The sequence below is a fragment of the Trachypithecus francoisi genome, unplaced genomic scaffold (assembly GCF_009764315.1).
Source record: "Trachypithecus francoisi isolate TF-2019V2 unplaced genomic scaffold, Tfra_2.0 Lachesis_group15, whole genome shotgun sequence".
NCBI classification, from domain to species: Eukaryota; Metazoa; Chordata; class Mammalia; order Primates; family Cercopithecidae; genus Trachypithecus; species Trachypithecus francoisi.
Window position 1 is genome coordinate 90,121,962 of NW_022681460.1, and position 25,273 is coordinate 90,147,234.

Consider the following 25,273-nt stretch of genomic DNA (forward strand, 5'->3'; position numbering starts at 1 on the left):
CCAATCTACATAACTTCTCTGTGTTTAATTTCTTACCTGTGGCAGAAAGTTACATAACAGCTTCTATTTTTTTCTTTGAAACAATAGATCAGAAGTTTGAGGAAAACAAAAAATATATGTAACAGTCTCCAATTTTTCTTTGAAATAACAGGATTGGAAGCTTGAGGAAAATTAAAGAAAAAAACAGATCTGAAAGAACTATTGTAGAGAACTAGAGAGCCAACGGATTATGAAACATAAAAGGATTCAGTCAGCGGACACTGCAGATTTAATTGAAATTAATATCGTAAATGTATCATGATGCTGGCTGAGCAGCTTGAGTTCAACAGTTCAGGAAGAGGCAAGGCCACAGTGAACAGCTGGATTCATCTATGTTAGATATTTTATTGTATTTGTGCAAAGAAAGGACAATGGGATAAGAGCTAAGGTTAAAGTGATGACCATGACACTAAGCTGGATAGAGAAGGAAGTGAAGATAAAAAGACAGTTAGATGGGGGAAAGGCCTTGACATTCCAGTAGGGTTGAAGCATGGGTATAATAAGGATGATTGAATAAGAGACCTGGGAAGATAGGAGACTGTAGACCATGAGTAAAGTATTCTGATGCAATACTTTCAAGGATTGGTTCTGAGTGATGGCAAGCACCAAGATGAAATTTAGAAGGAAGTCGGCCAAAGTGGAATAAAGGTGAATGCTACTGGAAATGAGATGATCAAAGAAAATTTAAATGTAAAATGGGGAGGATAATGTTTCTCTCATGGAGTTTACATTGCGGACAAAATAATTATTTGTAGAAATACCCTATAAACTGAAAGGTACTTTATAAATAATAATTTTTAGGCCAGGCACAGTGGCTCACACCTGTAATCTCAGCACTTTGGGAGGCCAAGGCGGGCGGATCACAAAGTCAGGAGTTCAAGACCAGCCTGGCCAATATGGTGAAGTCCTGTCTCTACTAAAAATACAAAAATTAGCAGGACATGGTGGTGCATACCTGTAGTCCCAGCTACTAGGGAGGCTGAAGCGGAAGAATCACTTGAACCTGGGAGGCAGAGGTTTCAGTGAGCCAAGATTGTGCTATAGCCTGGGCAACAGAGTGAGACTCCATCTCAAAAAAAAAGAAAAAGAAAAAAGAAAAAATATATACATAAAATAATTTTTTAAATTCACTGTGCTTAAGTATTTAGTATTGCAGCTATATACATTTAACGACTTTAAAAATCCTGAGTCTTTAGTCTTTTTGAGATACATGAAAGTAATTGGTCAAATCTTTCTTTTCCCCAAATTCTTTGTGATGTTAATTACATTGTTCCTTCAGTGCCAACTTTCATGACAAAACCTGCTTCAGTTATATGAACTGTATTTTATTCTTTTTTTATTAAATTTCTTTTTGAGTATTCATAAAAGTGAATATTTATAGGATTTCAGAAATGGAATAATTTGGAAATTTCCAGGTGTTAAGAATTGTGAGCTATAGAAAGATAGCCTGATTTTAATGTTATTTGCATTAGTCTATTTTCACACTGCTACAGAGAATTTTCCTGAGACTGGGTAATTTATATAAAGGAAAGAGGTTTAATGGACTCACACTTTCTTATGGCTGGGGAGGCCTCAGGAAACTTAACAATCATGGTAGAAGGCAAAGGGGAAGCAAGCACCTTCTTCACAAGGCAACATGAGAGAAGGAAGAACTTCCAACCACTTATAAAACCATTAGGTCTCCTGAGAACTCACTCACTATCACAAGAACAGTATGGGTGAAACCGCACCCATGATCCAATCACCTCCCTCCTTCGACACATGGGGACTACAAGTCCCTCCCTCAACATGTGGAGATTACAACTCAAGATGAGATTTGGGTGGGGACGCAGAGCCACACCGTATCAGTATTGCATACTAACTTGAAGATACCATGTATAATAATGATTAAGTGCCTTTGGTACTACAAATACATGCTTTGTAGACCAGTGTTTTTAAGTCACTTGTCAATTCGTTTTGCAGTGTTCTCTAAAACAGCCACCAGTAAACTGTTGAACAAAACTATAGAATTACTTTAATATTGTATATCTTCTGATTTTGTGGGTCTCATTAAATATCCATACAAAGTTAAAGACCAGTATTAAATAATTTTGAATCATCATGCAGAGTTAATAGGAAACAGAGTTCAGTTTAAGAAAACGAATGCTAAATTCAAATTATCAAACAAAACAAGCAATTAGGGTCAGGATTTCTATCCATCAAGGCCAGGAATTTAGAGGTCAGGCTCTGGGGTATATCAGAATTAAAGTCTGGAGCACAGGATATCAGAAGCAGGAGCCAAGCCTAGGTCAAGAGCCGTGTATGAAGGAGCCCTGAGGATCCATAGCAGAATATTTCCCCCAAGCAGTTCACCACAGTAGAGGCATTAAATAACTAGTTTTTCACTATGACTAATTTGGCCTAAAATATAATCTGCACATATATAGTCTATTTATTTCCATATAGGAATTTTAAACTATTACTGCCTTAGGAAACAAAGAGATAGGTTTGAGAAAAATATGTCTAATTTGTGACTAGAGAAAACTTTTGACAAGTTATTGGGGTTCTGACTAGAAACGACCAAACCATTTTGTGCGCATCATATAAAATTGTGCTCTTATGACACATTTTCTCCGTATGGTTCTTTTTTACCTTTTTAACCTTATATTCTTACCATTATGCCCACAGATTTAATACTTTCCTCTCTGCAGGCACAGAAATTGCATTCCAGTGCCAACAAAAATAATTAACCATTACAGCCTTACCTTGTAAATAAATGTGTTTACACTGGACCCTTGGGTGGACTCTTCTCTCTTTTTTTTTTTTTAACAGATGTGTTATTTAAAGATATGATTTATGAAAAGTATTTGATGAAAATTACATATACTTAGAATTCTACTAAGTCAGTTATCTAAAATAACCTTAAATAATATAGATTTTGGTTCAAAATGTATTTTAGACATGAATGCATTGTCATTATAAATTGTTTTAAACTGGAAAAAATGTACAAATTGAATCTATTAAGAAATTGGCCATGTAATTATATAATCTGAAGACAATCAGAATTCAGCAAATTCAGACTGAAAAAAATAAGGTTTCAAACTCTAGTCATTTAAAGTAAGTTAAAAAAGAAATTTTTCTTTTCATAATAGCCTCTGGAATGACTACTCTGTAACATGACACTCTAAATATTGCACATAGAAATTTTTGCCATAATAAACTAGTTTGACTATTAGTATTTTTTAAAAAATACATTTAATATATTAGGCTACATTGTTGTAAATATAGTGAAATCTTATACTGAATGCTTTGATAATTGAAAAGATCAAAATCACAAAAGAATGCCATGGCCAGTAAACATATTTTTGGAGTTTAGCCTTACTATTAAGTTTTAAAAAATTTATTAAACAGCAAGTGAGAAACTAATTTTCTGTAACTTCAACCTCTTTTTCTCTATTGCCTTCTTCCCCTTAGTCTATGACCATAGACCATATTTAAATTGCTTTAAGTCTTAAAATTATTGCCTCAATTCTACTTTCTTCCCTCCAGCAACCCGTGTCCTTCTTCACTTAAAAACTTAAAAATAAGATACTTGCTTCGATTTTGTTTCCCTCCCACCCCATCTCCATCCTCATCCCATTCTTCCTTTTCTTATCTAAACTTCTCCAAGGAGTACTGCACAGCTGCTATCCCTGTTCTTCACCTTTTATTTCTTCCTCAGAATACTGCCATACATCCTCAGCCCTAACGTGCATGCCACTAAAAACAGCTCTCTGATAGGTCACAAGTGATGTGATTGCAAGATCTAATAGTAATTTTTCATTTCCTTTCTTGATTGACCTTTGTTCTTTGTCACTACTTCTCTCTGTTTTCAGGTAACTGTATGCTCTCTTACTTTCTCTTACCTCTTTGACCATTTTTTTTTCTGTCGTCTTCCCCATATCACATTTTTCTGCCCTCTATTCCTTAAACGTCCATGTTCATTTAGGTTCTCTCCTTTAGCCACTCACTCTGAATAATGTTATCATTCCTCATGACCTCAATACAGCTACGTTTTAAAATTCTAAATATTTTTCTGTGGCGCAGATTATATGTAACTATTTCTTGATATTGCCACCAGAATAACACATAACAGGAAGCACAAGCTTTGTGCAAAAGCTCAAAATTGAACCTCCTAAATCGTTTACATACCCCCAGCCTCAAATCTCTCAAACCCATCACCCACCACTAGTCTCTGAATTTAAAATCTTTCAACACCATCTGCTACCTATAATATAATTATATATAGCCATATATACCTATAGGTGTTATTAGTATATAGTAGAAGGCCCTACATGATCTGACCCCAAAACTTCTCTAGCCTCATATGACTTTGCATTCTAATAATTTGTGTTTGCTTCAGCAACACTGCACTACTCACAGTTTCACATGTGTTTTATGTTCCCTCTCCTTTTATGGTTTGGAAGGCTGGTTATACAGATGGAGCTTGTATTCTGAATCTTTACTGTAAGGTGACTTGGTTGGGGCATTTCCTTAGGTAATCTTCCTTTTCAGTCTCTTTGGATTCTTTCTCTTACACTGCTGAGATTCCACAGAAAAGATTTTTCCAATCTCTCTCCTGATACTACCTTTCTGCCAGTGTTCTTTGAGTTAAGTAGGAGAAGACTAGAGGGTCTCTGTATTGAGTATGTAAACTTTCAATTAATCTTGTTTCCAATATGGCATCCTTGTCCCCAGTTATGCCTGGTGTCTTATATTCCAGTGACCCTTTCCAGAAAATGAGCCTCAAGTTTTCTTTCAAACTTCCAGAGTGTGGGGAAGTTGGCTATCTTCTAGAAGGAGAGGGAAGCAGATCTGGGTTTTAACAGATATGTATGTGTGTGTGTGTATAGATATATATATATAGATATATATATATTTTTTTTTTTTTAATTTTGAGACAGTATCTTTTTCTGTTGCCCAGGCTGGAGTGCAGCAGTGCAGTCATAGCTCACTGCAGCTTCAAACTCCTAGGTTCAAGTGATCCTACTGCCTCAGCCTCCCAGGTAGCTAGGAATTCAGGCATGGACCGTCACACCCAGCTAATTTTTTAAAAAGGTTTTTTGGGGGTAGAGATGGGTCTCTCTATGTTGCCCAGGCTGATCTCAAACTCCTGGATTCAAGCAATCCTCCTGCCTTGGCCTCCCTAAGTCCTGAGGTTATAGGACATAAACCTCTGCACCCCAGCCTTCTTAGTAGATTTTTGACCAGCTTCCTATTTTCACCCTCTCCTTTAAACCACTTCCAGAGGCACTTGGTGCCGCTTATACCTGGGTTTTTGAGAGTTTTGCTGGATCAGTCTGGTCACTTATTCCCCACTGCTGGCCAACAATTCAGCTTTCTCAAGTCTGCTAAGTCATTTGCCATTTGCTCATTTAGAAGCCTGTCAGCTTCTAAAATGTTGTTGCTACCCTTTTCTCTTAGTCTTTTTAATTTTTTTTTTTTTCAAAAAAGCAATTTTCTATTGTTTTGGTAGAGTTTGTTGGGGAAAGGAATACTAATTGTGTGTTCAATCTTCCATTTTTCACAGGGAGTCATCCCTGCCTCCATGTCTTTGCATATGCTTTTTCTACTCATTGTATCCTCCTGTCTGAGGTTCTGAAACTCTTACATTAATCTTTCAATACTGTGTTCAGGGAGTATGCACTCTCAATGCTTTGACCTTTGCCTAGATAAATTCACCCCTCTCTGTGCTACTTCTAGTTCTCGTATTATACCCAATCTATTTAGTAGCACATGAGGATTATAATTATTTGATTACATATTGATTTTCCTTACTAAATATATATGTAATTTTTTTTTTTTTTTTTTTTGAGATGGAGTCTCGCTCTGTTGCCCAGGCTGGAGTGCAGTGGCGCAATCTGGGCTCACTGCAAGCTCCACCTCCCGGGTTCACGCCATTCTCCTGCCTCAGCCTCCCATGTAACTGGGACTACAGGAGCCTGCCACCACGCCCGGCTAATTTTTTTTTGTATTTTTAGTAGACATGGGGTTTCACCGTGTTAGCCAGGATGGTCTCGATCGCCTGACCTTGTGATCCGCCCGTCTCGGCCCCCCAAAGTGCTGGGATTACAGATGTGAGCCACCGCGCACAGCCTTATATATGTAATTTTAACCGGATTTCACAAATTATTGCATTAGTAGAGGCTATTCTTTGATAAAATGTGAGACTTTTATTTAACAACCATATGTTGTTATGTTTATGTTAAAGTCATAAGTTTCTAAAATGTTAAGAAAGATTCGATCTGTTTAGTATCTTGCTAACAGTGTTAAGTCCTCTTTAAAACTGATAGTACAGGTGGGGCTCGGTGGCTCACGCCTGTAATCCCAGCACTTTGGGAGGCTGAGGTGGGAAGATCACCTGAGGTCAGGGATGTGAGACCAGCCTGGCCAACACGGCAAAATGCTGTCTCTACTAAAAATACATAAGTTAGCCAGGCATGGTGGTGGGCACCTGTAATCCTAGCTACTCGGGAGGCTGAGGCAGAAGAATCGCTTGAACCTAGGAGGGGAGGCTGCAGTGAGCCAAGATCGTGCCACTGTACTCCAGCATGGGCGACAGAGCGAGAGACGCTGGCTCAAAATAAAAATAAATAAATAAATAAATAAATAAAACTGATAGTACGAAGATAAACCTAAGCACACATTCTGTCTGATTTATAAAAAGCTAGTTTTAAATCCTAAAGTAAAAGTTATTATGGAATAATTTATTGTAAAAATGTACAGTTTTATTAAATTTCAATTTTCTATATGTATTCCCTTCTCTGCAATGAAATTTAAATCAAGGTAGTACCAGGCCATGTACAAGAATCATGTTCAAGTTAAATTTTTGATAGCGCTAAAAATATCTTTCTGATTTTATTAATTCTATAAGTGGAAGATTAGTGTTTACATTATTTTCTCAGGAAATATGAAATACATCTTTAGGCTGGGCGCAGTGACTCACACCTGTAATCCCAGCACTTTGGGAGGCTGAGGCAGGCAGATCACGAGGTCAGGAGATCGAGACCATCCTGGCTAACATGGTGAAACCCCGTCTCTACTAAAAATACAAAAAATTAACCAGGCATGGTGGCAGGCACCTGTAGTCCCAGCTACTCGGGAGGCTGAGATAGGAGAATGGCATGAACTTGGGAGGTGGAGCTTGCAGTGAGCCAAGATGGTGCCACTGCACTCCAGTCTGGACGACAGAGCAAGACCCAGTCTCAAAAAAAAAAAAAAAAATTAAAATATATCTTTAAATATAATATGTGAACTTAATACATTTTGAGTTTTGAGTGATCTAGCACAACCATATGAAAATAAGGCACCAAATAGTTAGGATATTTTAGATTATTTTGTGTCTGACTGTAAATGTCCAATTCTATGTAAATAAAAATAATAATACAAATACAGTGACTGCTGATGATGCTTCAACTTTGATGCTTCAACTGGTTAAATCTTATAGAAACCCTTAAAATCATAGAATCTCACAGCTGGAAGAGAGCTTAGAGTTCCTTAGATCCAAACTTCTGGCCAGTTTACTTCAAAAGAACCCAAGACAGAGATAGCTTAAGCTACTATTTCTGAATAACTTCTTATTTAGTAAGTGGATATCTATACCTCTCTTTCTAATTTAAATTCTCTTTCATCTGTTTTATTACTCTAGTGAATATATTTTGCATAGGGGAAATATCCTAATCATGTCATGATATATTCTCTACATACACTAGCCATATTTTTGCATAGATTTTCACCTTAAATAATGTATAGAAGAGTGACTTTTTCATAATATGTGACTTAGCACAGTTCATAATTATTGCAGTAGTGACTCTAAATTGCATGCATTTTATTTTATTTTATTTTATTTTATTTATTTATTTTTTTTTTTTGAGACGGAGTCTCGCTCTGCCGCCCAGGCTGGAGTGCAGTGGCCGGGTCTCAGCTCACTGCAAGCTCCGCCTCCTGGGTTTACGCCATTCTCCTGCCTCAGCCTCCCAAGCAGCTGGGACTACAGGCGCCTGCCATGTCGCCCGCTAGTTTTTTGTATTTTTTAGTAGAGACGGGGTTTCACCATGTTAGCCAGGATGGTCTCGATCTCCTGACCTCGTGATCCGCCCGTCTCGGCCTCCCAAAGTGCTGGGATTACAGGCTTGAGCCACCGCGCCCGGCCGCATGCATTTTATTTTTGTAGTACACATTGTGATCCTAAATAAAAGACACATATGGGATAAACAGGCCTTTAACAATTATTATTTATTGTGTTCTTATTTATGACTACCTAATTATGCAAGAAAGATTGAATAGAACAAATTTACTGATAGTGAAATGTTGAATATTTTTGATACTTGACATCCGTAATGCTTCATTGTTGTATCACTCATCAAACCTAGTCTAATCTTTGTTTTAACCATAATGTTAAATAAGGGTATTTAATGTTTAGCTAGGCTTTACTACCCAGCTGAGTGATGTAGGAAACATTATAAGTAGAACATTACCTTAGAGGAGTAAAGTATAGATACAGCTGGAAAGTGCCGCAAGAAGCTGCTGCTTTATTTCAGGCATAAGCCATAAAGAAGTTGATCTGTGTAATTACACTCAAAGCAAGAAAACTGCTCTGTGATCTGTGAATGCTTATATGGTAAAGTAATATAATTGGAACTGGTGAAGTTTTTATGCCTATGAGACATGATGAGGAAAATGCAATTTTTATCTTAAAGAAATGTTGCATTAGTTTTGTCTAGCACCTTTGGGATCCACAGTGATTGCCATAGGTAAAAAGTCTATTAAATAATGCAATATAATTAGATTTTAATTGCTATTAACATTAAATTCCAAATGTATCAAAAATATCATGAGTACCAATACCATCATCAGCAATAATTTACTATGTGCCTTCTGTGTGTGAAGGGGATAAATAGATTTCAAAACCTCAAGAGTAATTACTTGGAAGAATCTAATAGCATGTATTACTCTTTTATATCATAAAGTAAAACTACTTTACATATGAGGAAACTATCTATTTGATGTATACAATAATTCCTCTAAATTCTTTCAGCTAGTCAGTGGGTTGTTGAACTGGAATCTGAGGAATCCAGATCCCATCCTTTCATTGATTAAGTCACTAAGATAAGTCACAGAATCTTCTTTTAGGGAAGTTTTCAAGAATAGTAGTAAGCTGCTATCTTAAAATATTGATGTCAGTAGCCTGAGAATTTTATCTCATATGCAAGCATGGGATAAGACAAACAGGTTTCTCTTCTGTACCAGTTAACCTGTTTTATGATTATTTCAAAATGTGAATAAAAGCTTGGAAATTGGCAGAATCTGTTTGAAGATTACTCAAGGATATTTATAACTTGTTTCAGGAACAGCATCTGTTGCAGTTGCAGGTCTCCTTGCAGCTCTTCGAATAACCAAGAACAAACTGTCTGATCAAACAATACTATTCCAAGGAGCTGGAGAGGTATTTGCCTTGTGTAATACTTATATTCTCCTAAACTAACATATAATTAATGTTAATTGCTCATTAACTCAAGATTTGAGGTATTCTTTCAAACTTTTATTATATTATGACTGTAGGCTTTATGGAAGATTCCCAAATTAAGTACTGAGACATATTAATCATTCATACGATAATTTAGTACAGAAGTATTGAGATATTTTTCACAGTTTTAAATTTGTAGTATTATCAAATGTTGCCATCGGTATTTGTTATGCATATCTAAGGTGCCATACAGGAACAGTTTCCAGTGTATGTGTATATATACAAGCCTTTAAGTATTTAAGCTGGTTTATCTGATACTGGCTTTTAGAATACTCCAGTGTTACAAATACAAGTTTTTTAAAATTTGACTCACAATTCAGTATGTACTATGTAACTTATAGTACATTATAGTACATTATTACTGTTCACATGCAAAAATCCCAAAATATTTTAAATTGTTGGAAAGAGACTGCAGCAAGACCAAATTATGCTTTGTTATTATTTGCTTAATTTAATAATCTGAAAGAAGAAAACTAGACTCCTGTAATAATAATTCACCCCCAAAGTAGAAATTAAAATGTTAGTTGAGTTTGAGTTTCTTAAGGGAAAACTGCCAAAATCTCTTTAGAATTATAGACTGTAAGTAATGGAGAAATATTTTGTGGCTATATATATATATTTCAAGAAACTTTAAATTTTCAAATTGAATATGACTATGAACAAAACAGTATATTACACTGGTAGATATTTGCTTATGTTGTGTTGGTTTTCATTTTGCTTGTTTTTAGATAAAACAAAATATGTGAAGTTAGAACTCAAATGCCAAGATACAAATATGTGAAAGTATTCAGAATGAAATCACAAATTCACTTTCACATTGAAATAAAAATCAAGACTAAATGACAGCTCATTAACATTTGAGTTCTCTATTTTGTGGATTATTACATGCTGTATTTAACTTTAGTAAACGTCTTTGAATTTTCAAAGGGTTTGATGAATGGCATAAATCAGTTCTTGATACTCAACTAGGCAGAAGAATTCATGGTTGGATGATTCAGAACTGGCACTTGTTTGTCCCTGAAAAGATATTGGAAATTTCACAGATAATTATAAAATTTACCAAATACCAAGGAAGTTGATTCCTTTAATCTTTCAGTAAATTTCACAGCACTTTTGGTATCCAAATTAGAAGAGTAAGTAGATGCTTGGAGACACAGATTTTTTTTTTTTTTGGTCAGTTTCATTCTATTGCCTAATTGGTCAAGTTCCCATCCAAATGACCAGGCTTCTTTCTTCAAATTCAATTAGAGGGGCTTGAACATAACAATAAACAATACAGTTCAATGAGCAAAGTTGACCAGTTCATTATTTTAAATTCAGTATTTTTTCTTGGAGCAAATCTTGGTTGTATTAACAGGATTAAATACACTGACAATCAAGGATATCACCAGTTTATCTGTGGCCAAATAGCAAGCCACATAATAGTGGTTCTGTTGTAGTAAAAAGGGTAAATAATTGCTATTTGGCTTAACCTAAATGTGACAAAAATATTTTGTTCCCACCAACAAAGACAAAATGGGGTGAAATGTAACCCTTAATAAGATATCATGTAGAACAACTTTAAAATTTTTTCTTTTCATCACTGAGGCTGCCCTAGGGATTGCACACCTGATTGTGATGGCCATGGAAAAAGAAGGTTTACCAAAAGAGAAAGCCATCAAAAAGATATGGCTAGTTGATTCAAAAGGATTAATAGTTAAGGTAAGAATTTGTCATTTTTAACCAGAATAAAAATCAATATGCCATTCTGGATGACCATCTTAAAGACTACTCTGTTTCTACAACCTCCCTTTACACTGTGTTAAAAGAGTAACCATTAAATACAAATGATCATGTCATACAGTAATACTGATACTTTTCTGAATAAAGAGGAAAACTATGGCTTAGGAACAGATTCCATCTGCAATGTGAATCGGCTCCTTACACCCCTTTGAATTGACAGTCCATTTGAATTAGTTTCTCTCTCTCTCTCTCTCTCTCTCTCTCTCTCGAGATAGGGTCTCACTCTATCACTCAGGCTGGAGTGCAGTGATGCCATCATTGTCACTGTCCTCCTGGGCTCAAGTGATCCCTACCCCCACCTCAGCCTCCTGAGCAGTTGGGACCACAGGCTGCTGTATCTGGCTATTAAAATAAAAAAAAAAATTGTAGAGACAAGCTCTCACTATGTTTCCCAAGCTGGTCTCAAACTCCTGAGCCCAAGTGATCCTCCTGCCTCAGCCTCCCAAAGTGCTGGGATTTACTGGCATGAACCATTGCACACGGCCAGTTTAGTTTTAAATTTAGCAATTTGATAATGATACAGATGAAATACCTAGATATATCACTTTTTATTGAGAGTTGGTGATCAAATTGTACATTAGCTAGAAAGAAATGAGGAAAAAATGAAACAGCTACTCTTTACCTGCTACTTTCTCTCAACCAAATTCTTAAGGGTTTGAATGGGGATTCCTGAGAGAAAACTTTGATAAATAGCTTGTTTGAATGTTATCTTACCTGAGCTTGAGTTTCCCCATCTTTAATAGAGATAATAGTACCTACTTCATAGTATTATTATGAGAACTAAATAAAATTAGGTTTGTGGCCATATTGCTATATAGTTATAAGGCATTACTAATACTTGTGCCACCTGTGCATATCAATCATTCTTTAAACTACTAGAAAAAAGTACATATAAATCCCCTTCCTATGTGAAGATGAATTACTAGGAATAACTAATGATAAGCAGTGTCTTCTGGAATTTAGTATAGAAATAAATGTGAATGTGTACATACAGACTTTCTGGAAAGCTGTTTTATGTGTATTCAGAGCCTTTAAAAGTTTATATTTTTGAGCCACTAGTTTCCATTCAGAGAATCTATCCTATGGAGATAGAGACGTATACAGTGTTTTATGTTTGAGGATGTTATTGCAGCATTATTTACAATAATGATATGGTTTATCACACATTAATTATAATAGTGATATGTTATACTTACCTAAATAAAGGATGATTGTCAAATGAATTGTGAAATAGCTGCATTAATATATTATATAGACTTAAAATTGTTTTCAAAGAGCAATAAATGACATGGTAAAGGATTCACAATATAATGTTAGGTGAAAAAAACAAATACCATAGTATGTATTACTTTTTATTTAAAATATAGTTATATATAAAACTCATAGAAAGAAATATATCAAATTCATATTACCTTAAAACATTATTTCTAATGTCTTTTTATATATTTTGAATTCTTAGTAATCTATTCCTTTAAAGGTAGAAAAATACTTGTTTTTAAAATTCAGTATACATAGATATATTTTTCTTTAAATGAAGAAAAAACATATGCATAACTTTTTGTAGTAAATATGTGTATATAAAGATGGAGACCTTCAGTATGGATTTCTTGGCTGAAAAATTGCTATTGCTTTGAAGCATCAGCATAACTATAAAAATTTGTACACTGTCATCACGTGACAGATTGTGGGCATGAAATAAGAACATTTACTGAATAAAATCACCTATGGGTTGGGTGTTGTTCTAGACTCTGGGGATTCAATAAAGCCCTTGATCTCAGGAAGCTCATAGTCTAGAGAGAAAAACTCAATCCATGAGTTACAGAACTAGAACCATATGAAAGTGTTATAAAAAATATGTTCATGGTGTCAGGGTGCACAGGAGATGATGCTCCCAACTGCACTAAGGAAAAAGATGGGAATACTGAGGAAGATATCAAGATAAGGTGTCTTTTAAGCTAAGTTGGAAAGGAAGAGTTAGGAGTTTATCTAGGGTCTCCATAGATATCTTGAATTTCCTATATACAAAACTGAAACAAAAGAAGTATGATGACAAGTTCACTGAGAGATCTTGATAGAAGCTAAAGGTGATGTCTTTCGTCTCTTTGTATCTTCAAAGTTCTATGCAATGTGTAGTACATACCTGACAACAAATATTTTGTTAATGAATGAGTTAATAAGTGGCTTTACAGACAGGAGAACTAGCATGTACAAAATAAAATATTTTGGTATAAGGGACATTTACAGATTAGATTAGAAAGGAAGCAGATGACAAGAGATGAAGGATTTTCTGAACCCCGAAGATGAGCAATTGAAGAAACCTGAGCAGGGGGGTTTGCCTCTCCCTGACTCTGATGGCATTGTGGAGGATGGATTGCAATGAGGGGAAACTGAGAAAAAGAACTAGTTACAAAGCTGTTGCAGTAATCCAGATAGAAATTAATTGGGGCGTGACCATGGAGGTGAGTGAAAGAAACTTAATTCAGTAGGTATTTAGGAAATAGAAGTGACATACTTAGTAACTGATGAAATATGGAAGGAGGAGTAGGGTAGAGTGGAGGGAGGAGTCTAGGTGGACTTGTTAGGGGTCTAGTAAGGAATAAAGAACAGACCAATTTAAGTGAAGTAACAGGATCAGTTTCACACATAGTAAGTTTAAGGTGCCTGTGGAGACCTCAGACAGAGATGTCCCATTGGCAGTTGGAGATAAGGGACTGATACAGAGGAGAAGGGTCTGGGTTGGAGATAGGGATCTGGGGGTCATCATCATGTGAATAGTAGGAATAGTAGGAGCTGTGGAGAAAGCTACACAAATTGTTGTCCTTAGGGATATAAAATATTCAAGAGTCCAAAACGTAGAAGTCTATGTGGTTTTATTTGATTGTCTCTAATGATATTTTTACCTGAAATCTGTGTAAATATATATATATTTTAGCATCCCGAATAATTTTAACACACATTTACTGAGCTGAGATTCCAGAGTCCATGGATATAATGCTTGGAATAACTGTGAAGTTGTTGGCTAAACCTAGTCAGTCTCTCTTACTTCATGTCTTTTACTTGCCAAAATAAAGAAGTTCATATATTCTGCTTGCCAAGATAAAGTTACATTTTAAAAGGTTGTTATATATTTAATAGCTTGTACACTATTTAATATAAAAGACACATATTAAGTTTCAATCACTTTTTCTTTCATGCTTTTAAACAGTCAAAATCCTTATATTGACTTTTGTTGCAGAACTGTCTTAGAATAACCAGTAAATTCGTGTAATCCTGTTTTTAAATTTACATGATTCTTTTGTGTTTTTTGTCCTTCATTCTTTTACATCTCCTGAGAACCAATAATAATTTTATTAATTTTATTAACTTGTTTATTATTTTATTAACTTTTTATTAATTTTATTAACTTTTATTAATTTTACTAACTTGTAATGTAATTGTTTATAAAATGTAAAAATACCATAAAGTTTTAAATAAAAACTTTTCTTGGTGAAACTCCACTTTTTAAAAACACCACCCCAAAAACTAAAACATGAATTGTGAAGTCAGCTCATCTTTGAAGTTATATCATCATCACACTAGATAATTATTATTCCAGCGTATTTTCTCTTTCAACTTTCAGCATCACAGCCATAGCATTTTCCATCATTTACCCTATATCCATATGTGCAGTGGAAAGAGTTAATGCTATAGAATACCAATATTGTAAATAATTCATCCATATCACTAAGGTTAATTGAAGTCAATTACTTGGTTATGGATCATACTCAAATATTTATACTTTAGTATATAGTACTAAATATAAGATACCTTAGTTTTTATAGTGGGAAATAATTTATATAGTAATTGTGTCAACTAATATTAATACATTTTAATGTAAAATTAATACTTAGTTTTAGAAAACCTTCCAAAATAAAAATTAAAGTAAGAATAAAGACAGTGAAAGGAAGATGAAAAGGGAATGTTGCTAAGTATTTGCATTTTGCAGTGATGATATGGAGCATTTTCAGGGAGGCTAAGAAGCCACAAAACAAACTAGGTTTAATGTTTGTCTTAAATAAATATTTCACTCTCACTAATAAACCAAATTAATGCTAAGACAGAACATCAAAATAAAAAGTAGGATTTTTTTTTTTTTTTTTTGCATGTGTTGAACTAGTGTTGTATCCTAAGAATAAAGCCTACTTGATTGCGATTAAAATAACTTTTTGATATGTGGCTGAAATTAGTTTGCAAGGTTTTCTTTTTTTTGAGGATTTTTTTTTTATTATTATACTTTAAGTTCTAGGGTACATGTGCATAACGTGCAGGTTTGTTACATATGCATACTCGTGCCATGTTGGTGTGCTGCACCCATCAACTCGTCAGCACCCATCAATTCATCATTTACATCAGGTATAACTCCCAATGCAATCCCTCTCCCCTCCCCCCTCCCCAAGATAGGCCCCAGTGTGTGATGTTCCCCTTCCCGAGTCCAAGTGATCTCATTGTTCAGTTCCCACCTATGAGTGAGAACACGCGGTGTTTGGTTTTCTGTTCTTGTGATAGTTTGCTAAGAATGATGGTTTCCAGCTGCATCCATGTCCCTACAAAGGACGCAAACTCATCGTTTTTTATGGCTGCATAATATTCCATGGTGTATATGTGCCACATTTTCTTAATCCAGTCTGTCACAGATGGACATTTGGGTTGATTCCAAGTCTTTGCTATTGTGAATAGTGCCGCAATAAACATACGTGTGCATGTGTCTTTATAGCAGCATGATTTATAATCCTTTGGGTATATACTCAGTAGTGGGATGGCTCGGTCATATGGTACATCTAGTTCTAGATCCTTGAGGAATTGCCATACTTTTTTCCATAATGGTTGAACTAGTTTACAATCCCACCAACAGTCTAAAAGTGTTCCTATTTCTCCACATCCTCTCCAGCACCTGTTGTGTCCTGACTTTTTAATGATTGCCATTCTAACTGGTGTGAGATGGTATATCATTGTGGTTTTGATTTGCATTTCTCTGATGGTGAGTGATGATGAGCATTTTTTCATGTGTCTGTTGGCTGTATGAATGTCTTCTTTTGAGAAATGTCTGTTCATATCCTTTGCCCACTTTTTGACGGGGTTGTTTGTTTTTTTCTTGTATATTTGTTTGAGTTCTTTGTAGATTCTGGATATTAGCCCTTTGTCAGATGAGTAGATTGCAAAAATTTTCTCCCATTCTGTAGGTTCACTCTGATGGTAGTTTCTTTTGCTGTGCAGAAGCTGTTTAGTTTAATTAGATCCCATTTGTCAATTTTGGCTTTTGCTGCCGTTGCTTTTGGTGTTTTAGTCATGAAGTCCTTGCCCATGCCTATGTCCTGAATGGTACTACCTAGGTTTTCTTCTAGGGTTTTTATGGTATTAGGTCTAACCAAGACTAAACCAGGAAAAGTAGGATATTAACAGACCTTATGAAGGATAGATTTCATCTAACCCAGAATGAAGCCGTAAACTGGCTTGAATTTTGTTTTTATTTTTATTTTATTTTGTTTTGTTTTAAATAATTTTGCTCTACTGTATTTTTCTGATTTATAGTTAAATGGTTAGCTCTTGTAGAAAGCGATGGTCAATAAAGGTATATTGTATGTTATAAAGGTAGTTTTGACAATATAGTTATTTCATTCCTGAGAGTATAATCTATAGGTTGAGGGCTTGAAACTACAGACTATGTAGTTTAATAACTACATACATAATACACTGTGGTTTAATAAAAAAGTCTAACTCCAAAGAGACTATGTAAGCTGGTAAAAAGTTTCTGGCTTGATTATTTTCTCCCTCTTTTTCATTTCATATAGAGTATGATCAATGCATGTAGATATTAAAAAGAACAGAGGCCAAAGATTATATGCGTGAGTCTTAGAAAATTATGAACATCGATTTTTAACATACAAAATTAAATACTGATGGAGTTCACCACCTACTATCTTAAATTAAAAACACTCCATGTGCCTTACTATACTTTTGTCACATAATTTATCTTTGCTTAATCTGTCCTGAGATGAGGACACACAGCTCTGGACTCTTAGCAAGTGCACATACCTGATTTACAACAATTGCAGTGAAATGCTACTGACTATGTGCTGAGAAAACCCTGTCTACAGATCTCAAGAGGGGCCAGGATCAACTCTGGTAAACTAATGATATGACAGCAAAAATAGGCCAGTAAATTGGGGGTAGGTAGTCCAACTGGGGCTTGTGGAAGAGTTTTTCTAGTCCCTGTATGTAGGAAGGAATAAATATTTATCACTGGTAATCTAGAATTAGTTTACTTATACCTATCCTGGGCTGTGGAATGATAGCCTAAAATCTTGGCAACCTTTGCCCCTGTTCTCCTCCCTATGCCCACTACAAACATATGTGCTTTTAAAAAGGTGGTAATTCAATCTGGTTATATCTTCTACGATATAGTAAGAATAATCATAATATAAAGGGATAGGGGAGATTAAAGTAATAATATCACAAATAAAGTTTCAGCTATCCATAATATGTTTGAGGTAATTAGAGACTCTTGAAAAAAAGAGAGAGAGAAAAGACGCATCATAGAATTTGGGATTTCTGAGGTAAGAGGTGCCCACATGCACTTTGCCAAAAGAAGGCAAAAAGATTTCAGCAAGGGATCCTGAAAAGGGAGAATAAAGGGAAAAGACAACTCATCTCCATACCAACTGAAGTTATTGGCATAAAGAATATGTATTCCAAATCAGATTTTGAAAAATAGAGAAAAATAAGCCATTAGTCTAGAAAATAGAAGTCCAAAGGTACAGGGAGTTGCCTCAGTATTACCGGATTTAGAAAAGGTTGTCACATTCCAGTAGTTTCTTTAAACTAGATCATCAAGTTAATTTTGAAAATGGTAGAGAACACACTTGGGAGACCTTTTGTGTGTGTGTCTTGATTCTTCTGTTTTGCCAAGTAAGACCTTCAGTATTGCTAGTATTACCATTTCATGATTCCTGGCCTTTTTTCAGCATTCTTTCGGCATTTGTAAGTCATACCAGGAGTCAAGCCTTTGAAGGTGTTGCCGTGGGTAATTTATGCTTCTCAGTAGATGGAATGTCTTCTGGCTAAGTTCTGGCTTCAGTGTCTAGGAGCTGCCAGTGCGTATACTATGATTAATAAAGATGTTTATGATTAAGCATGTATCTTTTTCTTTTCATACATTATTCATCTGTCTTCTTTATTATTTGTTTCCCATTCTAGGCAATTTAAATAGTTTTCATTATATCTCAGTTTGTCAACCAAAAAAAGCTGTGACTTCCAATTTATCTTATTCTATAGCTTTTCTTCTTTAGAATCATTATTGTATACTTTTTTGAAAACATAGCACATAACCTTTTAAAAACACATGTGGTAGGGATATCATAGATCATTTAGTACGCTGATTCTCAAAACTGGCTAATCATTTCTTTTTTTAATTTTTATTTTCTGAGACGGAGTCTCACTCTGTCGCCCAGGCTGGAGTGCAGTGGTGTGATCTCGGCCCACTGCAAACTCCACCTCCCAGGTTCACGCCATTCTCCTGCCTCAGCCTCCTGAGTAGCTGGGACTGCAGGCGCCTGCCACCATGCCCAGCTAATTTTTTTGTATTTTTTTAGTAGAGGTGGGGTTTCATCATGTTAGCCAGGATGGTCTCAATCTCCTGACCTCATGATCTGCCCGCCTCAGCTTCCCAAAGTGCTGGGATTACAGGCGTGAGCCACCGCGCCCGGCCTACAGCAGACTTTTAATAGGAGAAAATATACCAAAACTTTAAGTGCTGGAATTATGATTTTTTCTTCTTCACAAAAATTGTAATTGCAACAACAACTAGCATCGAGCTCTTATTATAAACCAGGTACAGTCCTGAGTGTTTTACATGTATTACATTTCATTTACCCCACAAACAACCTGATGAGGTAGAAATTCTTATTATCCTTATTTACAGATGAGGAGACAAGCACAAAGAGGTTCATATGTTGCAAATTTTTTAATAATTCAGTATATTGCTTTTAAAAACAGAGCCTGGCATGGTGACTCATGCCTATAATCCTAGTGACTCAGGAGGCTGAAGCAAAAAGATCACTCCTGAGGCCAGGAGTTCGAGACAAGCCTGGGCAATATAGCGAGACCCCCATCTCTTTAAAAAAATGATAAATTAGCCAAGCATGGTGGTGCATACCTATAGTTCCAGCTACTAGAGAGGCTTAGATGGGAAGATCCCTTGACCCCAGGAGTTCAAGGCTACAGTGACCTCTGATCCACGGCACTCCAACTTGGGTGACAGAATAAGACCTCATCTCAAACAAACAAAAAAAACAGAAATAAAATGATAATAACCCTTTAAAGCAAGAAAATTGTACCATCTTCATTATTAACAACTTGCAAAAACTATGACATACTATTTGTTAAGTTTTTGCCCAGGGTGATTCTGTGCTATGTTGAAAAGGCTTTGAGTTCCAGTACAATCTCTTGCCTTGAGCAAATCCCTTAAAGCCTCTGAATCTGTTTCCACATATGTAAAATTCTCCATTGCCTATGCTTATACTTGTCCTGCTTCTCAGAATTGTTGAGGGGATAAATGAAATATGTGAAAACAACTTGTAAGTCATTAAGTACCATATAAAATTAGGCAGTAATTTATTATGTAGTCAAATCTTTAAAATTTGCAGCCAGAATATTATAATTAGATGTTTACTAGATAACACGTGGCATATTCATAATCAGAACATTAAAAACAAAAACATAGAAAACAAATACTTACTGAGAAAATCTAACATTGACATAAATATGGCTTCAAATTCTTTTCTGAGTCAGTGGCATAAATCAGTAGTGCTACAGCTGAAGCCAACTCCAGATTCTGAGACCTGCTATAAAACACAATGTGTGGCAAACAATATTCTTTAAATGATATTTTGCATTGCCATTTGTTAATGCTAGTTCTCACATATCTGTAAAATTAGGATTTTTAATATCAATTAAATGAAGGAGACTTTGTTTTGTTCACTGTTACATCGCCATTGCCTAGAACATTGACATATAAATATTTGTTGAAAGAATGAATGAAATAACATTCTGACAATTGAAGAGACTTTAAGAATAGCTGTAACACATCATACATAAAAATGTTAAGCATAAATATTTGTAATATATATACTGAAATTTCTTTGACCCGCACATGTTTGGCAGATTCCTAATTTTTTCTTTCTTACTTGCTTTACTTAGGGACGTGCTTCCTTAACACAAGAGAAAGAGAAGTTTGCCCACGAACATGAAGAAATGAAGAACCTAGAAGCCATTGTTCAAGAAATAAAACCAACTGCCCTCATAGGTAAACTTTTTCTCCTCCGCCTTCCTCTCCGCCCCTTATTTTGACTTGATTGGTTTTATTTACTACCAATTTTTGAGGTATAATTTAGTCTTTTTGAAATTCTACCCCTTTGAATTCAAAAAACTACACATTCGCTCAAGTGACAGTACCCTGTAGAGACCTAGATTTTTCACTTTAGTCCTGTCTTCTTTCTCTTACTGATCTGAGCTGAAGTGTGTGGCCCCCTCCTCTAACTGTCAGCCTGCTAATACCTGGCACATTCAGCACTTTTCTAGGCTTGATTACTCCAGATAGACAGTGGTTCTCAAATAAGAGGGATTTTTGCCCTGCAGGAAACATTTGGCAATGTCTGGAAGCTTTTAGTTGTCTTAACTGGGGTCGCAGGGTTGGAAGGGGAGTAAAGGGAGGGGCTGTTGACATCTAGCCAATAGAGGCGGTGGAAGGATTCTACTAAATATCCTACAGTGCACTGCACAGCCCCTGTGACAAGGAATTATCCAGCCTAAAATGTTAATAATGCTGAGGTTGAGAAACTCTCAGGTAGATAAGACCCTCCTGAAAGACAGGGATCACATTTCACAAATCTTCACATTCCTTATAGCACTTAATACCATACTTACACATTGCACGTGCACTGCAAGACTTTAAAGTGGTTTTAAAAAACTCAAAGGAATTTATGAATCTTTATGCTGTGCATATATAATTTTGATTTTTACCTTGTATTATACTCCATTCCAACAAGCTCTTGTGAAACAGATGGCAATGTTGAAAATAATGATGATAACTATAATAAAACAAGTACTTATTCCATGACAGGAACTTTACTAAGTGTTTAATATTGTTTTTACAAAATATATTCTGTCAATAATCTTATTGTTTTTCATTTCCATTATGCTAATTGCTTTATTCTTCTGTTAAATTTATTTCAATGGGTGGTACTTTACTTTTGCCATTGAATCAGATGGTTGTCTTAAGTGATAGCAAAACTTAATTGCTTTATAGCCTGACAGACTGAAATGTACTCATAGAATTGCTTATAAAGAAAGTATACATACTGGATACAAATTTCCAAGGGATTGGTCACTAACTCAATGTATTATAGGAGCCAAATCTTATCTTTAATTTTTAATAGGTATTTGTAGATTTGTGACCCTAAGGATTGTAAGGATTGTTGGCATTAACAAACACACCTCTTTTTGTCACTAAAATACAAATAGTCTATACAGCATTTTGTTTAGGATCTATTAGAAAATGACATGACAGATATCATTGATTTGGGGCATGGTCTTCTTGTGTCAATTAACCAATGATAATGTTAATCACCAGCTTCATTTTTCTTCATTAGGAGTTGCTGCAATTGGTGGTGCATTCTCAGAACAAATTCTCAAAGACATGGCTGCCTTCAATGAACGGCCTATTATTTTTGCTTTGAGTAATCCAACTAGCAAAGCAGAATGTTCTGCAGAGCAGTGCTACAGAATAACCAAGGTAAAGTAAAACTATAACTGATACTTGAATAATCACATTTTTATTCATTATAGGGAGGCCTAGGATATCTCAGGTGCTTACTGTTTAAGTTTAAAAATTATACAAGAAAAGCACACAGATCAGAGGCATAAGAACTATTTCCTTTTCTGGAATGTTGTATAAATCCTCTTCTTCAACAAAATAAAATACATATTTTAATGTTTTACTGATAATTTTCTATAAGCGATTTGGAAATATCTAAGATTTACACATAAAAGTCAAATAGAAAGGAAGAAGCTTGGTTCTAGAGGCTTATTAAAATAGCTTTTAACTAGCTATTCCCAAACACTGAAGCATACAATGTAAAACCACAACCTTATTTTTGCTTTGCTAAATCCTGGGTTTGGGTTTTGGTACTATGGGTGGAACATTTGGACAACTATCTTGACATCCAGCCAGATTGGGATAGACGTCCTCAATGCTTCAATATTTTACTATGATTTATTTTATACCATGTTTGTACTAATGTATATTGGGTTGATATGCTGAAAGGAGCCTTTTTCCCTTAAAAGACTTTAAAATATCATTACCACAAAATAGAGGTTGAGTCATATCTATCTAAAATGTTTATTTTGGAAATAAATCCAAAATGAACTAGAGAGGTAAACATGAAAGCTATGTCACTCTGCACTAACTGGAACTTAATGGCTCTATTTTAATCATATATCCTTAAATGCTCAATACTAGAATTAATGATTTTTTTTTTTTTTTTTTGGCAAGGAGCCACTCCGTTATTTATCTCTCTTATTTGGGATGGCATCAGTGTTCTCACTAATTTTAATTTTTATCTCATCTCTAGATTGGGGAATTTGCCCCACATTATTCAGTAGTCCTTAAATCCTTAAAGGAAAAAAAGAGTCCTTTGAGCAACAACAAAATTTTAGCATCATGCCTTGCACATACGTGGCATATAATAAACAAGTATTTAATTAATTATTTTGTCTTAATATCTCTCAATAGGCCTCAAGGGTTAAGAGACTTATCTATAATACACATAAACAAAATTAGCCAAATTTATGTAGTTGTGTTTTAAACTTTGAATGTGTCTGATATAAATGTAGGCTTCAAGTCTTTCTTATCATCTTGCCTAATATTCTATGTTTTTCTACATAAAACATTGAAAGTTATTTTGAGGATGAAAATTTAGACACTGGTTTGGCTAAAGGATTGGAGAAAAAGGAAAGGTCTGCCTGTTGCTGGATGTGAGTTTCTGCTACTGCAGGCACAGGTGAAGATAGGAAAGGTTAAATTACAATATACGAAAAGACTATTGAACCATAAAAATATAATCCGAAAATGGTATGGGGAGATTTCCTTCACCATGTTAATAACATATATATGAGAATATTTAGCTAGCTACAGTACTATCATTTATTTAATGACATTTCTCCTTAAAATACGGTGATTATAGAAAGGCAGGAAGAGTGGGAGTGAAGGAGGAGGGGGAGATATATAATGTTACAGGCGTCTTTCTCAAATATAATTTTTTGAAACCTTTATATATGAAGTAATAATTTAGCTACATTAGAAAGTTGTTTATAACAAAATATTTTATCTGCTAAAGAGCTTAAGGTATCAGATTTGTCTGAAAACAAAACCAAATTCTGTGCAAAACATAACAGTGTCTTATAAACAGCTAGATGAGAATTTCTGTTTTTCTGCCTCATCTATTTTCATCTTTTTATATCTCAAAGAAGGTTGAATTTTTATGTTATACAACTTTAAGAACAACTAAAAGGTATATTATGACATTTGCTAAAAACAGGTTAATATTAATATCATTATTTAGACTCTAGATCCAAGAGATATGAAAGTTAAAACCCACTGTGTCATCATTTAAACTATGCCTTGGGGATTTGATGCTTTAGACTTTTCAAATAGATTTCTTAGACTGTGACGCTTTATTTGTTGAGGGTTTCCAATTCCTACTTTGAAGCCTAAATACCCTCAACTAGATGTCCACTCTCACCATCACAGACAAATGTTGTTTTGATTAGCAATATGAAATGCGGCACCTAACTGGCCCTCAGTTAATGACTTTTTTTTTTTTTTTTTTTTGAGATGGAGTCTCACTCTGTCACCCAGGCTGGAGTGCAATGGCATGATCTCGGCTCACTGCAGCCTCCGCCTCCCAGGTTAAAGCGATTCTCCTGCCTCACCCTCCTGAGTAGCTGGGATTACAGGCGCTCACCATCAAACCCCACTAATTTTTGTATTTTTAGTAGAGATGGGGTTTCTCCATGTTGGCCAGGCTGGTCTCCCAACTCCTGACCTCAAGTGATCCGCCCCCCTTGGCCTCCCAAAGTGCTGGGATTACAGGCGTGAGCCACCATGCCCATCCAACTTAATGCCTTTTTAAAGCAAGCAATAAATGAGATTCTTCAAAACAATTATGACAAAATAGTAGTAGTAGGCAAAATGAAGACAATTGTTGAAAAATACTGATAACTTAATCTTCCACTTCCTTGCCAGTTCTACTCTTGCTAATGAGTTTGTTTTCTATGTGATTCTCCACATAACTCTTTATTTTATTTTTTGGGCTGGAGTCTTGCTTTGTTGCCCAGGCTGGAGTGCAGTGGTGCGAGCTCACTGCAACCTCTGCCTCCTGAGTTCAAGCGATTCTCCTGCCTCAGCCTCTCGAGGAGCTGGGCTTACAGGCACCCACCCACCACTCCCCAGCTACTTTTTGTATTTTTAGTAGAGATGTTGGCCAGGCTGGTCTCAAACTCCTGACTTCAAGTGATCTGTCCCTGTCGGCCTCCCAAAGTCCTGGGATTACAGGCATGAGCCACTGTGCCCAGCCCACATAACTCTTTACAATATAGAAATATGTATGATTTTCCCAGTTTTTATTTTGGAAATGTGTTGATTCCTAAATCCCAACCTAAAATATCATTATTTTCAGTACTTAAATATTAGCCCATCATTTTTTATCTTCAGATGTCTATCACTGGAAGCCTATATAAAAATGGTTGGTGAGCCTATGGGTTGAACCACTGCAGAGAATAGAGTGATAGTCTTAGGGCATACTGTACTTTGCA

At 35.4% G+C, this 25,273-nt stretch overlaps 1 protein-coding gene across 2 annotated transcripts in view; it reads left to right on the forward strand.

The window, feature by feature from the left end:
• The window catches only part of ME1 (malic enzyme 1), a 216,267-nt gene that overhangs the window by 176,905 nt on the left and 14,089 nt on the right, over positions 1-25,273 (forward strand). For both annotated transcript variants that reach the window (XM_033235546.1, XM_033235547.1), the window contains exons 8-11: positions 9,405-9,502; positions 11,171-11,284; positions 20,600-20,705; positions 22,051-22,193. In XM_033235546.1, coding sequence (XP_033091437.1) covers positions 9,405-9,502; positions 11,171-11,284; positions 20,600-20,705; positions 22,051-22,193 — 461 coding nt within the window. The remainder of the gene's footprint in view (positions 1-9,404; positions 9,503-11,170; positions 11,285-20,599; positions 20,706-22,050; positions 22,194-25,273) is intronic.